The sequence below is a fragment of the Benincasa hispida genome, chromosome 9 (genome assembly GCF_009727055.1).
Source record: "Benincasa hispida cultivar B227 chromosome 9, ASM972705v1, whole genome shotgun sequence".
Classification (NCBI taxonomy): domain Eukaryota; kingdom Viridiplantae; phylum Streptophyta; class Magnoliopsida; order Cucurbitales; family Cucurbitaceae; genus Benincasa; species Benincasa hispida.
Window position 1 is genome coordinate 32,628,844 of NC_052357.1, and position 16,029 is coordinate 32,644,872.

The 16,029-nt window shown below is 34.0% G+C and overlaps 1 protein-coding gene across 1 annotated transcript; it reads right to left on the minus strand.

Annotated features, from left to right (window-relative positions):
* Positions 1-6,738: 6,738 nt before the first annotated feature.
* Positions 6,739-9,704, minus strand: LOC120085987 (UV-B-induced protein At3g17800, chloroplastic). The gene is made up of 2 exons (XM_039042357.1): positions 9,220-9,704; positions 6,739-7,736 (listed from the first exon to the last, which is right to left on the minus strand). The coding sequence occupies exons 1-2, from the start codon at positions 9,594-9,596 to the stop codon at positions 6,929-6,931; spliced, it is 1,185 nt and encodes a 394-aa protein (XP_038898285.1). The 5' UTR covers positions 9,597-9,704; the 3' UTR covers positions 6,739-6,928.
* Between the last annotated feature and the right edge of the window lie 6,325 nt (positions 9,705-16,029).

Here is a 16,029-nt window from a genome sequence, read left to right on the forward strand (position 1 = left end):
AGAACACATTTTTTCTCACGATTTTTTCAGAAAAAATTGATTCGTTGCATTGCCTTAAAATCACTCAAATCTCTTCAATATATTGTAGACTATCATGTAAAGAGATTAGTTGCATGAGATGCAGCTCATGCTTGGAGTTAATGAAGCTTGAGAAGTGGGTTGTTAGTGAGCTACTTGATGAAGACAATGGAAAATACTGTATTTTCCATTTTGTGTTTTTCCTTTCTTTTTCAATTTATCAAAATTGATTTCATAAATCAATTTTATAAAATTGAAAATATTATTAATTTTACAAAATTAATTTTATAAATTAATTTTCTTAATAAAATTAATAAATAATTATTTAAATAATTTTNTTATAAAATTGAAAATATTATTAATTTTACAAAATTAATTTTATAAATTAATTTTCTTAATAAAATTAATAAATAATTATTTAAATAATTTTGATTAATTTAATATCTAATATTAAATTAATTTTTACACAATTTCATCTTCAAATATTTAAATCATATTTAAGTATTATTTCTCCAATTACATTTAATTCTAATTTGAACGTTTCAAACTCTAGAGCTAATCCATTTACGAGCTAGTAGGGGGATCTTGCGGACCTACAGATCATGGGCTCAAACGATCCGAGATTAATCGGCTAAACTTATTAGATTGAACTAACCCCCATTTGTTAACTAATGGTGATTCCACTAAAGCCATAGCTGAACTCCCCTCACTATAGATGTCCACTCGATATAACCATGATTAGTAAGTTAACTCTCCACAGGTTGTTCATAATAACAGCTGGGTCGAATCTCTATTTTACCCCCGAAATTACCTCTTGTTCCTTGAGTCTCACTGATCCCCTAATGAACAATTGATTTGTGACCTAATCAACAAATCAAATCCCTCTTAACCAATGAGAGGGTGAGACCTCTTGTTCAAGACCCAAAATTAGCACTTAAAGGGAACAACCTCTCTACTAACCCTATCCGGGTAGGAGTGAATTCTGTCTTGCACCCTATGTCCCCAGCTATTCATCCGATCTTATCCCCAAAATGGGAAGCTTATTGAGCAGAGGCATTGGTCTACTCTTACCGTTTGTAGATCAAAGGATAATCCCAAACAAACAGGAGTTCATAATTAGCTCAGGATTAAGGTCAAGTTACCTAGGTCATTGCTTTGAAATAGTCAGTCTTAAACAACAGACAACGTTATAAAATATGAGTGACTGGTTTCAATGCCTTAATCTAATAATGAGTCGCATAGCTTTGAATCATTTTGAACGATTGCCTGTAAAAATATAAAAGCAAAGTTGTCTGCGATGAATAAAAAGTTTTGAGTGGAGGCTTGCCAGTATTAAAACTTAGAAAATATTTCATAGAAGGAGTGGCTAAGTTTGAGGAGAGTGCTACTACCCTGGCTAGAAATGCAAGTGAATTATATTCTAAGAAGCTGGTCAACGGAAAGGAAGAGTCAGAGGGCAAGTTTTGAGTTTCCTTATTATAAGTCATGCTTGAAGACAAACATGATTCTAAATTTGAGGGTATGCTAGCTTGTAGAAATACAAGCTACTGTAGCCTTTTTTTTTTTTAGAATTATGAGGGTTGATGAATAGAATATGCGTTAATATTGCTAAGAATTCATGTGGAATAATAAACTTGTGTTTGATCAGTACTAAAAATCCCCGCTAACCCTATATCATGCGTTATTTTGCGTCAAAATGTCTATTTTGTAGTTGTTATAGGAATCAATCGCATGCTTGATCTCAAACCATCGGAAAGTCGATTGCATGCATCGATCTTAATGAAGACAAGTTGGTCGCATGAAATGCCGCAACTATAGTGATAACCATGATAGAAGCATGATCGCAAAGTGGATGGAGTGCGTTGATACTTTGGAAGAAACAATCATGAACGCATAACCCAAGAGTATCAAAGAGATGAGAACATGATGACATTTCACCTACTACGATAGGAATGGCAGTGATTTAGAGCGAGATTATCAAAGCTGTTGGCGTTTTGAGCTCTATAAATAGAGCCTTGATGCCCAAATTCAAAGTATCTGGGACTTCTGCCTTGGGCAGATTCCTGTGATCACAGATGAGAGCATGAGCAACAAAGTATTTGAGAGTTCTTGACTTCCACAACTTCCTCTGATTAATGACCAGAGCTTCGCTGGAGATAGATCTCGAGAGGGACTTGTCTGATTTGGGAACTGGGAACTCAATTCACAAGATGGAATTCACTCCTTTCCTAAAGTAGAGATAAGTAGAGAGATTGCTCCCTTAAGGACTGATTCCGGGCTTGAATATAGTGGCCACAACTTCTCTTTGGAAGAGAAGACTCGGTCATAGTAGGACTATGACTTATGTTCATTAGAGGGATCAGTGGTACTTAAAGAGACAAATGTAACTACAGGGGGATAACGGTTATTGACCCAGCTGTACTTACGAGCAATCTGTGAAGGGTTATCACACTGCTGATTGGTTAAGATGGACACATAATATATCTGTAGTAAGAAGAGTTCAGCTGTCGGTCTTTAGTAGAGTGCCTGGCAGTTAACGAATGGTGGATCTTGTGACTAAAGAGTTTAGTCAGTTATTCACGTACCGTTGGAGCTTCGAGCTACAAATCCATGAGGTCCTCTTGGTAGCTCAATGGATTGAGTTGAGGATCAGTTCTTGGTGTTGATTTGAAATGTTCAAATTGCCTAGAGGTATTTTGATTATATATGGTATAATCGATATGATGTATGAGATACATCTAGTGGAGGATTGATGTAAATGAGATTTACATTAAGTACCACGGAATAGAAAAAGAACTATGGTTTATATGTTTCATGAGATGAAATATTAAAACTATAGGTTATAAATATAGTATGATAAGTTGGTTATCATTTATATTTATAAAAATATTAATTATTGGATAATTAATTCTTTTTCTAACCAAATGAGTGGGTGGTTATTGGATTCTTGATAACCGTGAGTTTAAAAAGAAAATGGTTTTCCTAATTTTAATAAGATTTACAAATTGTTGGAAAAGTTTTTCATAAAAGTTTTTTGAGATTTCTCTCGGCAAAAAGGGATCTCACGTTAGTCGTCAAGTAAATATAGATTTACTAAATGAAGGCTAGGGCGAGCTGAACGATTGTGCAGTGGCGAGCTAAACGATCACATAGTATTTGCTAAACGATCACATAGTATTTACTAAACGATCGCTTAGTTTTGCTAGACGATCGCTTGCCCAAAGTAAACGATCGTGTTGTGTCTGTAGGCGACAGATCGAGCTAACGATTAGCTAAACGATTGCATAGCTTTAGCTAAACGATTGGGCATCGACCTATACGATAGGTGATGACATGCAGAAATGCATGTCATCTTAGGCCTATTACCTGTCTCTTATACACATCTAGATGTGTATAAGAGACAATCGCTTAGCTTTAGCTAAACGATTGGGCATCGACCTAACGATAGGTCTCCGCCATCTCCCACTTGCTTAGTCGTGTACACGATCGGTGTTTCCTTCTTCGTCTGCCTCAATCCAAGTCCGAATAGAGCCCACCCTCTGGATTATCACACTGTGAATACCAAGGTAGCCTTGTTGGTGGTGTCATACTTAACTCGACACCGTCGAGGTGCTATGGAGGCCGTTCGTGCTGTTACTGAGGAGTTCGTGGATGATGCGATCGTTGAGGACGAGCGCAAAGTGTTCATGCTGTATTGCGGTCGTGTAAATTGAGTGTTCGAGGTTGCTGTTGTTCGAGCGATCATGCGCAAAGGAGCGTGGAGACGCACCTTCAAATGTTCGTAGAGTTTTCTCTTTGTTCATTTGAGTTATTCATGCTGTAATTTCTGTAAGAATTGTTTAACCGCTTGTTTTGAAGTTGACTGTAAATGTAATGTTCATTTATGATTGTAATTTGGAATGATCTTAATTCTGCTGCTCATGGAAATCTAGAGTTTGATTTCCTTCATAGAACAGGTTGGTTTTAAGCTTCCAGACACAGGGTAGGCAAACCGGTCAGAATCAGGAAGATCACGAAGATTGCAAGGCGTTGGAGTCAAGGTGGAGAATTTGAAGAAGTTTGACTCAAATACCTCAGATTTTAGTTTGTTTATAACTTACATTTTGTAACAACCAGCTGGTATAACCTTATAAATACCACTGATTTCGAATTCAAAAATAGAGAGTTATCATCATTTCTTAGTTTTCTTGTAAACAACAAATCTGTAAGCAATCTTCACTAAGTAAAGATTTCATATCTTTCTATGGACGTAGGCAACCTTGCTGAACCACGTAAAACACTGTGTCTCTTTCTTCTTCCCTTATCTTTCTTGTTTAATCGAGTAAACTCTTTACTGCAAATCGAGCGTCAATCGTTTACATTACAAATCACATCGAGTAATCAAATTATCGAGTCAATCGTGCATCAATTCATCACTATCAAGTAGGTCCAAGTATATCGTTTTCACCTTCGAGTTGCACTGAGTATCGTTCAAGAACCGTCAAGTACGATTGAGTATTAACTTTGTTTTCATCGAGTTCCATCGAGGATTTAACAGAGATCAGTCAGACGAAGAAGGGAATTCTGATCGAGGATCGAGTAGCAAGCAGTCGAGCGTCGAGTTCTGAGTATCGAGGATTTGGCTGAATTAATTTGAGCCATTTCTTCATCTCTTCAATGGTTATCTTGAGTATTTGGGACTTGTGAAGAGTCTTCCCTTTGCTTCTCATTATATAGCATACTTATTATGATGTTTATCCTCTGTTTTTCATGTTTAGACTGCTGTATTTTGTTTCTATAAAATTAAATTTCGAAATGCAAGGCGATCTCACGCTTCCCCAGGAATTCGATTCTCTTCATCTACGACACATTCTCACAGGTAAAGATAACCTAAAAAGACCTTAGTCTTTAAATGAACTTTTGTTCTTGAACAAGGTGTAGACTAACGTGTGGGTTTTTGTTCCAATCTCAAATTGATGTGTCCATTACTGATCCTCACACCATTTGTAAATTCAAATTGGTTGGATGATGGTCGAAATCCATGTTCCTTGAATCCCTAAGCGATTTTGGAGTCAAATGATGACATGAGAATGAAAAATCAGCAACTAACGGCTTGCTGCAAAATTCTCGTTGACTGGGTCTAGGACACGATGCAATTGTGATGTAGTTGCGATGTGGCTGCATTTGGGCTTTTTTCTGGATTTTTAGCAAAATAACAACCCTTAAATAAACTTAGAATACCTATTAACTCCAAAACATCCTTAATAGTTAACTTACCCAAGACAACTCACAAACATGTAATAAACCTATCTTGATTGACTTAGGACTGCTCGAGGTTATAATGACATACTTTATACCTAATTTACACATATAGTTGCACTAAATGAAAGGTTAAAAAATGCGAAATATGACATTTATCACACCCTCGAACTTGAACTTTTTGTTGTCCTCAAGCAATCAAGAGTTTGTGCAAACTTTTGTGCTTGCTAGGTTCTTCATACTTTCATTTTGCTCTTTCTTTTTTTCCGATGTCACAATCACCTTCGTTCCAACTCACCTACACCGTTGATGAGAGTGTCTAGTTACGAGCAAGGGTCACACACAAGGACAAACACTCAATTCCGGCAATGGAAAGCATGGGTTTCTTGCCTACCCTTGACTATTTTGGCTAATCCCACAAGGAGTAGTCTTACTCTAGCTTTATTTTTTCTTTTCGGCTTTTTCATTTTTAATTTTTTTTCAAAAGAGTACAACACAGATAGACAATAACACTACACAAAACAACAAATCTTTCCATAAGTAGCTTTCAATTAATCGCAAGAAGCAAAGATCACCATCCAAACTTAAAGGTGGCAATGTCCTTATTGACAAAATTTCAAAGGACTTCAAAATAGGTTTTAGATGGCTTGCAAAATATCTAGGCTAAGTTCTTCTAATATGTGCCGGGTGATTTTAACTAAGGGAAGATTAGCCTCGAGAGGTTTTGCACAAAAGAGTAAGGACACTATTGGTTTTGAAAATTTTGAAATTTTGAAAAGCAAAGCATGCTATGCTAGATAGGAGATAGAAGATATGCTCTATGTTTCATCATTACAGGCTTACACAATCAAAAGAAAGACATCTCTTTTTCGAATTTCTCAATCAAAAACAAAAGAAACAGTTAATGCGTAGGAGAGAGTGCACCTGAAAGAGAGAACATTTTAAATTTCTTTTATCTTTTGGAAAGAAAGTTAAAAATTCTTTTTTCTTTCTATAAAATGTAGATACTTGAATTGGTCTATTCAGAATTTGGATATAATTTTATCATTTCTTCCCACATATTAATTAATTGTTATCTAATAGTAATATTTTAGTTACTTAAAATATAATATTAGCTACCGTATGCATTCTCAATGAAGTAGCTTAAATAGTCTAACAATATACAATGCATTTTTCAACGCCCTAATCTGAAATAGGCAAGTGGACATTGGTTCGTTGGATACTACCAAAAGGCTGATAAACATTTTATCTATATTGTCACATTTCTATCGACATCCAAAATTTTGTTGCTGAGTATACACTTCGAAATTCTGAACCAAAACTTGAAGTTATATTCCAGAAATCTCGATCTTACCTATCAAACAGATTCATCATATTTTCAATGATCAAGATTCACATTCACCTAAGTTATTTCAATCCAGTTGTGCAATTTACAAAATGCTTCAAATTTCTTCACTTTAAAGCCAATACTAAAACCAGACAAATAACTCAAGCCTCAGGACAGTCTACTGATAACTCATGTAACAATTGCTAAAGAGAATTCATCATCTCAGATTCATAAGAAATTATATATAGAGAATTATATACAATGGTGAACTTTCCTGGAAATGTGTCTTCAACTCATCCTATATACAAAGAAAGGGTTATTATATCTACGAAAATACCTTCTGGATTAGTTCTCCTTGAGCTTATAAATGGCATCCACATACTCCTCTGCATCCCAAAGGAAAGAACCAAAAGCAACGGCCTCCAAAACCAATCTCTTCAAGCTTGAAAATGAAGTCACTATCACCTCATCGCTCTCGAAAAAACCGACTTCCTCATTTCCTAGCAAAGCACAACTATGGTTCTCAATCAGATTCAAGGCTTCCTTAGATTTCAGCTTTGCACATCTCTGCAATGCTTCGGAATCAAATCCAGTCAAGAAACGCTTTAACTTCTCTGGCTCTGTCTCCTGGTTGCTGCTCAACACTTGGTTATGGGGCACCGATAGCATGTTGCTAAGACGACCAGAGAGAAAATTTCTAAATCCATAAAGACACATCTCCGGGAACTGGAGGAAAGTTTTCTGATTACTGCCATTACGGTGGGTGTTAGGTATGGCTAGTCTTTGCTCCAGGTGATGCCTCAATATAGCAGACTTCAAGAAGTAGCCATATAAGATGGAGGCCACGTAAACACGGCCCAGATGTGCTTGTCTAATGTTCGTCATAGCCCAGTTGTCTGTGACACTCGAATCTGCCCTCAAACCAATCACTGTGGTTATGTGTTCTTTAATCATCTCAAGTACCTCTAACTCATAAATGGACTCCAGTTCCCAGTCTTTGCATGGCAAAATTTCTAGTCTTCCATTATAAACACATCTAGAGAGCTTGGGTACCAAATTAACTCTGATTTCAGAAAATCTATAGAAAATGAGCATGTACATGACATCTTGAACTGCTATTTGGCACTCCTGTTCCTTCAATTGTGCAATCCTCCTGGAATTAAGATATGTCAGTAAAATATTGATATTACTTCACAAAGAAACTACTACCATATGCTAGTAATGTCAAGTAAACTTGACCATGAACTAATACTCTGTTGAGGGAATTAAATTCTTGAATGCAATACTCAAGATATTTGTGAGTAGACTACTCCACTGATCACCGGGGTTGGACCATATGGAAGGAAAGAAACAACTGCATTTATTGTGACAAGGAAAGATCATTTATTAGCTTTCTTGTTGGCTATGTTTTGGTGCAGAATTACTCATTTAAGAATATTGCTCTCTCTCATCTTACTTCCTAAAACACCTTTTTGACATTATCAGGGTTTGCACAATCACGTCCTACAGAATTTCATCCCAACTATAATTGTTTCTCTCTAAAAAATCCCACATTGAAAAGATGGGAAGACCTCACGATTTTTAAAAGATACATGGGTCACTCCATTGTCAATTGGTTTAGAGATAGAACCCCATCTTAAGGAAGCATGTTGATTCCACACTAGAAAAATGAGTTGCTCAGAAAATTTTAATGGAAGGAAAAAGAAAAAAGTTTAATGTTCAGGTGTCTAAGGTGTCTAAGGTACAACCAGAAATCAGTTGTTTTGAGTATATGTTGGCGTTGGCCTCATAGAAAGGGACTCCAAACTGTAAACAGAAGACTAACGAGATATACATCCCTTGCATCATCTAAACCTTCTAAATCTAGAGAAATTGCTATCACATACAGCAAGTAGGAAAACTTTTTCATGTATGCCCATTGCCCAACATAACTCAAACTCCATATCTCCATAAAATTTTGCTTCTCTTTCCAATATAATGTTATTTAGCCAAAAATCTTGGTTCTACCTCTCTCTCTCTCTTTCTGTCCTTCCACCCCTGACCCAACTTTCATTATGCCTGAATATGTAACAATATGTTCACATAATTATCTTCATCAATTTGGTCTCACATAGACAAGCTATCTGGATAGATCCTTCAAACCAAAAACGGTTTACGAGAAAGGAACCACCTGTTCGAAAGATCTAATCGCATAGAAATCAAGTAAAGTTATATCCACAGTGAAAGGAATCTAAACCAAGGCACATAGAATAGACTAATCATAAAGGGAAAAATAAGTAAGTAAAGTTACATACAAACTAACAGATGTGACGAAACAACCAAATCAACAACTGCCCCTACATCTCAAAACACACACCGAACAGAGGAAAATATCCCGATTTAAATTTTTCTTCGCACTCTTCCAGAACTCGGTAATAAATCAAAGTCCCTACAGTTAAGTGGCTATAATGTAAAGAGAAAAAAAAAGAGAGTATGCTAAATGATGATTAAATCCATAGTAACGTATTTGAGAAGCAATTTAAAAGAATCTCCGAAATAAAAAAAGAGTCACCATACATCAAAATCGCATAAATCCAATAACCAAAAAAACATCCTAAACCACAGGATCCAAATCATTAGATTGAGAAAACACAAACCTATGCAGCAAGGCTTCATCAGAGTGAGCGGAAAGCAGCATACGATCAAGAGCAGCATCACGCTCATCAGCCAAACGTTTCAACTCATCCTCAACAGAAACGTGGAAAAGCTGTCTATAATTCTGCAAAACTCTACTTAGATGCTTACCAACAGAGGATTTCGGGTTCAAAGGAGTATTCAAACTGCCAAACTCACAGTGACTAGCTCCAGCACTGGCAAGAACAACGAAGGAGCCGGACCTAGCAGTAAGCGGCGGCGGCGGCTTCCGGAAGAAAGAAAGAGCAAAATCAGAAGAGCGGAAGGGGTTGGATTTGGGAGTAGAAGAAGGAAGAGATTTGAGAGGGAAGGATTTGTGGAGAGAGAGACAATGGTCCATTCAACAGGAATGTGTTTGAAGCTCTGCAATGAAAAAGGATAAGTTCAGAGAGAAAAATGGATAGGGGTGAAGATGGGAGTGAGTGAAGGCGGGGAAAAAGTTAGAGTACGGAAGGGTGCATGGGGACTTTATATAGAGGTTCATTTTTAACGATTGAAGTCCGATTCCTTATCCCATTTTTCTTCTTTTTTTTTATTTTTTGTTATTTTTTTTAAATGAGTAATAATTGAGATGGCCGTAGAAGGCGGAAAATGAAGATATTTTATTATTATTATTTTTTTGGGTGGGGAAATAAAATAATAAATAAAGAAATATATTTTGGTGGGAGGACTTATCGCCTTATCAAGTTGTTATCATTATCATCTATCTCATCTTATTGGGTTTCAGTGTGGCCCCCACAAGCTGTGGTGTACCTAACAGCTAATACCATTGGTTTTGGTGTTCCAATTTAATAATGGAATATACTCTTAAGGTAGCACATTTTTTATCTATTAACAAAATAGACTTTAGAGTAAAAAAAAAAAAGACTTTTATTTTTAAAAAAACAATTGGAGTTTGAAAAATACTTTTGACTTTTTCTAAACTAATAGGAAAATGATGTGACAATCAAGTTTCTGAATGTATTTCTTTTAGCAAACAGGAATGCATCTTAGTTTTATCATACAAGGAAAAAAATGAATAAAATATTTTAAAAAGAAAGTAAGAGAAATTTGTCATGCACTAAATTATGGTTGGATAAATTGATGGGATATATAGAGAGATAGCCAATAGGTCAATTCGAGATGTAGAGTCTTTTTTCGATTCTCGTTTTTTTGATGAGCCTCGTCATTGTTATTACATATCAATTGTCATATTTCCTTGCAAGCGTTAAGTTTACCATATCCTCTTGTCATCATTAAAGATTGATTTGAAACAAAGGGACGATGTTGATCATTGTTGGCACAAGAAACTCACATCGAGGCTTTGGTGCTAGAACTAGCCTATGCAAGAGCACACTTTGATGCCTAAGTTAGTGTAAGAAGTATTTAACTTGGTTAAGCACAAGGAGAATTACTTACCCCATGAGGTTGTTGTTGTTAGGTTATTTATAAGGTCCTTACCTTGATACCCGTTTGGTGTGACCATCGAGGTGAAACTTCGAGAGCTCAACTATGTCAGAATGGGTGTGGTCATGGAGGTTACAAAGTGCAACAACAACCTCAACTCGATCATTTTCCCTTTGGTGAAACTTCATAAGCTCGACTGGTCAACACGAAACTTGAGGGTTTGACCATATCTTTTGGGACGTGCGAACCTCTATGTAAGCTTTTATTCTCCTTTGGGCTTGGGCCTACCTGTAGGCTTTGAATCTTGCATTGAGCAACTCTCAACAATCTCATCATTCATCACTATAATTTAGAACAAAAGACCGTAGTTCATTAAATAATAAAGCGAACGAGGAATTTGTTCTTCATTCCAAATATGGATATGTAATGAATGATTCCATATATTTCCTGCCATTCAAGTCAATTTTGATAACAATGACAACCACCTTCCTTCGTTCAGTGATTGCAAGGATGTGGCAACCAAAATTTGATGACTAAGTAGTAGTGGTTAAGGGCCTATTTGATAATGTTCCCTTTCCTATTTCTTATCTTTATTTCTAATTTTTTAAGGAACTAATGATGGATAGGAGGTTGTTGAGGCCTTCAATCAATCAAACACGTTTATGATATACCAATCTAAAGCTACTATCGGGTAGTATTAGCAATAAAACTAGGTCAACCCATAGGGAATCTTTCTAAGGTAAATTTATTTATGGAAAACAGTAAAAAAGAGAGATTGACATGTAGAACAAAAAAGAAAATAGCAGTGTAGGAAAGTAATTTAGGAAAGTAAAATAACAAACAGAGAGATAACAAGAGATTACCTTGTTGATTGAGAGATAGTTGGACTATTTATGGAAGGGAGGCTCGTTGTTTACCCTAAATAAAAAAGGAAAAGATGATTGACCAGGAGCAACTCGAAGAAAGCTCGGGGAGAACAAAGTATGAACGTATACAAAATGTACTAGTAAATACAGTGTATTTTTTTGAAAAAATCCGGCTGAAACAATAAAGTAAGAATGTGACAAGAAGCCACAAATAAAGAAGATGTAGAGGAAGGAGAAATATAAGAAGAGAGAGAATAAGAAGCACAAGAGGAGAGTAATGAGAAAATTACAAATAAAACTCTTATTTGTTGAAGTATCATATCCACCACAAAAATGGAAGAATAAAACACGAAATGATTCGACTTAATACTTACTTTGGTACGAAAACATAAAATCAAAATCATAGGAAAGTAATTTAGAATATTTAAAATAGTGTTAAAATTTTTTAGAAATTTAAAAATATTATAATTATAAGGAAAGAAAATCTAAATAAGAAAAAAAGATGAAAGTTTGGAAAAAAGATACGGATAACTTACTTTGGATGGAATCTAAACGAATGAATGTAGGGATAAAGATCTCAGAAATGAAATTTTCCATTTTAACTACCATCAAACAAATGTCTTATTTGTTGAAGTATCATATGAACAATATGAATTGGCGAAGAAACAACAAATGAACTGATGTTTTTGACACCTACTTCAGCATAAAGAAAAGCTGTGTCAAGTTTGAAAAATAGTATTCTAAAAACCATTAAAAACGAATAAGTATTATCCGTTATAGTCTATCATTGCTTAAAATGTATTGAATAGTATTAAGATAATACATATATACCTCTTAATTTTTAAACAATACTAATATAATATTATATATTTTCTAGCCAAGAAGATCTAAATACGAAAACAATAAAGTAAACAAAAATTAAAAAACAAAAAAGATAGAATTGGATAAAATAAATAAAATAGAATTAAAAAAAATAGAGTGAATTCAAAATTGATGGACCAAAATGATCCTAGTTCAACTACATAGTATTTGTACTATTAACTTCCAAATTAGAGATTCCCCACCTCACAAATTGTCCAAAAATGAAAATTGATGGGATCTAAAATTCAACAAATATACATTTTTGGGACTCAAATCTAGCAACTAAAAATATAAAGTACTCAAATTCAAAATATCTTGAGAGCGTTTTTGGATTAAAGAAAAGAGAGAACGCATAAGTGAGAGTGTATTTATTACAAATTTGATGGAAACTTGTTTTTTTGTCCTCCTTCCAAATGAAGCTTAAAAACTTGCAATAAAGTACAATTTTCCATACTAAAATACTTCAAGATGCTTGGTCCATCAATTTGGAGTAGGGTAGAGCGGGCTAAAATATCTCCCTTTTTGTTAGGCTCAAATACTTCACAAGATAGTAGATCTATATTTGAAAATGATTTTGACATTGTTAAAATTGCTTTTGTCATATTTAAAGTCACTAAATACATATTTAATCACTCAAAATCAATTTAATGTTTAATTATCTCGCAACTATCTTCCAACTTTCAAATTTGAAACGTCCAACTCGAACTAATTTTTATACATATTTTAGGTGATTAAGGGTGTGTATGTACATGTTTTAGCTAGCTTTTTAGGTAATGTTTTTTTTTTTTAAAAAAAAAAATCTACATCTTGCAACTATCTTCCAAATTCCAAATTTGAAATGTCTTACTCAAACTCATTTTTATACATGTTTTAGGTGAATTAGAGTGGGGATGCACATCAAGCTTTTAAGGTACTGTTCTTTATCTTGATAACATGTCACAACTATCTCGCAACTATCTTTTGAAAGAGTTATCTAACATGTAGCTAAACAAATCAGAATTAATAAGCATTATAACTACTCTTAATTTGAGTTTTAAACATGCTATTCAAGTGAAATTCGTAGAGGGTTTGAAGCAAACATTATATTTGAAGACTTAATCCACGAATTCAGCAGAATTACTTCAAGATTTGAAACTTCAACAAGACCACCGCCAAGATCTTCTCCACAAGGCTTACGAAGGAATGTGTGGTGAAAACACTCAAACTAAGCTGAATAGATGGTGAAATTTAGGTGGGTCGAGAAGGGTTTTCAACTCTTCAGCATAACAGTTAGAAATCCCAGCTTTTTTCCCCCTCAAATCCATGCATGAAGATGCATTTTATAGACTGGTTTCATATAAACACACAGGGCTGCATGGAGGGTAGTTCCTCTTTGATTTTCAATCAAATTTCTCAAAATTGATTTTGATTTTTAATTTTAAATAAAATAATTTTATTTAAAATTAGTTTTACAAATTAATTCAAAGACTAATTTATATAAAAATAATTTTATTTTATTTTTATTAAACCTTTTAATTAAAATAATATTAATTTAATATCTTAATATTAAATCGATAGAACACTAATTCCACTAATATGATTCAATTTCATATTCAAATCATAATTTAAATATTAATTGATTCTCCAATTTCGTTTAATTTCATTATCTAAATTAAATGTTTTATAATTGTATCAAATACAATAAATTGAAAACCCTAAAAAATTGAATTTGAACATTTCAAATTCATAACCCTAATTCCAAAATTCATCCAATTAATACTCAATTTGTTATTCCAATTTATGAGCTAGTAGAGGGACCTAATGGACCTATAGATCATGAGCTCCAACGATTTGTAATTAATCAGTTAAATATTTTAAACCGAATTAATTACTATTCGTTAACTATCAAGGCACACCACTATAGCTCGATAGTTGCACTTTTCTCATTGTAGATATATTTCTGTCCATTTCGACCATAATCAGTAAGTCGATCCTTCGTAGGTCATTTGTATTTATAGTTGGGTAAAAATTATTGTTTCACTCCTGTAAATACATCTTGCACCTTAAGCTCCCACTGACCCTCTATTAAACAACTGATTTGTAATATCATTTATAAATCATATCCCTCTCTACCAAGAGACGGCGGGCCCCATTGTTCAAGACTGGGCATCAACACTTAAGAAAACAACCTATCTGCTAACCCTAAGTCGGGTAGGAGTGAATTCCATTTTGCATAGCTATGACCCTAGCTATCTACCCGGTCTTATCCCTAAAATGGGAGGCTTATTGAGCAGTGCTGTTGGAATACTCTCACCTATGCAGATCAAAAGATAATCCCGAAATAAACAGGAGTACATAGTTAGCTCAGGATTAAGATCATGTTATCCTAGGTCTTTTTAGTTTGAAATAGTCAGTTTTAACCGTAAACGGTTGTTATAAAGAAAAGTGACTATTTCGAGGTCCAGTCTTATGCAAACTCATTGCATAGGATGCCTCCACTCACATGTCTCTACATGAATGATTTGTGGATCACATCATTTGTATCAGTATACAAAATGGACTGCATCCAATAGTGTTACCAAGATGAAATACCCAACTTCATCCATATACTTATAGACCATTATGCTATATACTATAACTTGATCCTATTTATGTCACTATATAAAGTTAAAGTATTCATACTATAACCATGAATTTATTTATTGGATTTTCATAATAGAATGCAATATCAATGACTTTATTGGATAAAAATATGAAATAATATTTTATTGATAAATAGAATGTTTTAACACAAAATTTACGAACTGCTAGTTCTAGGATATTCCCAACATCTTCCAACTTCCAAATTTGAAATGTCTAACTTGAACTAATTTTTATACGTATTTTAGGTGATTTAGAGTGGGTATGCACATGTTTTAATAGATTTTTAGGTACTTTTTTTTAAAAAAAAAAAAAAAAATCTTGGTAACATCTCACAACTATCTTCATGTAGGGTTAAAAGCTCTAATGCAGCAGAAGAAAACACGAGACCATAGTAAAAGAGATTTAAGAATTCATGAAATACCCATACACTAGGAGATTTAAAAAAAAATAACAGAGACAAAAAAAATACAGCCTACTGTATTATTATTCTAGGTTAAGCATGCAATGAAATTAAATCTATAGAGAAAAGGGAAATGTTACTTACTTTTGTAGAACTATATGAAATCACCAATTCTCCAATTGGGATTGAAAACACCACCACCAAAAAGGGCTTCCTCCCTATTATTTAAGAATTAAGGATTGTAGGTTTGTGGGAACCAAATAACAATTGACAAGAAGAGAAGATGATATATATATATATAGAGAGAGAGAGTATGTTTACAAAACCGTTCTGTGTATTCAATCGCAATCACCCATGTTCTTCAAAAATTGCAAAATTATAATCAAATGAGAAAGAGAGAAACGTGGGAGTCATCCCACGTTTCTATTAACTCCCTAGTGAGAGTTAACTTTTAATTTAATATTAAATAAATTAACTTAATTAATTAGTTTAATAATTAATTAAATCTTATTTAATTAATGATTTCATTCAAATCATATTTAAGGGAAACATCTCTCACATAACCTATAGTTTTAATTCAATTAATTATATTAAATTAAATTAAATAATTATTTAATTCTCCAATTAAATATCAAATA

Coding starts and splice junctions, on each gene's coding strand:
- LOC120085987 (XM_039042357.1), bottom strand. CDS start 9,596: ATGGACCATTGTCTCTCTCTCCACAAATCCTTCCCTCTCAAATCTCTT. Junction 7,737..9,219: donor GATGAAGCCTTGCTGCATAG/GTTTGTGTTTTC, acceptor TCTTAATTCCAG/GAGGATTGCACAATTGAAGG.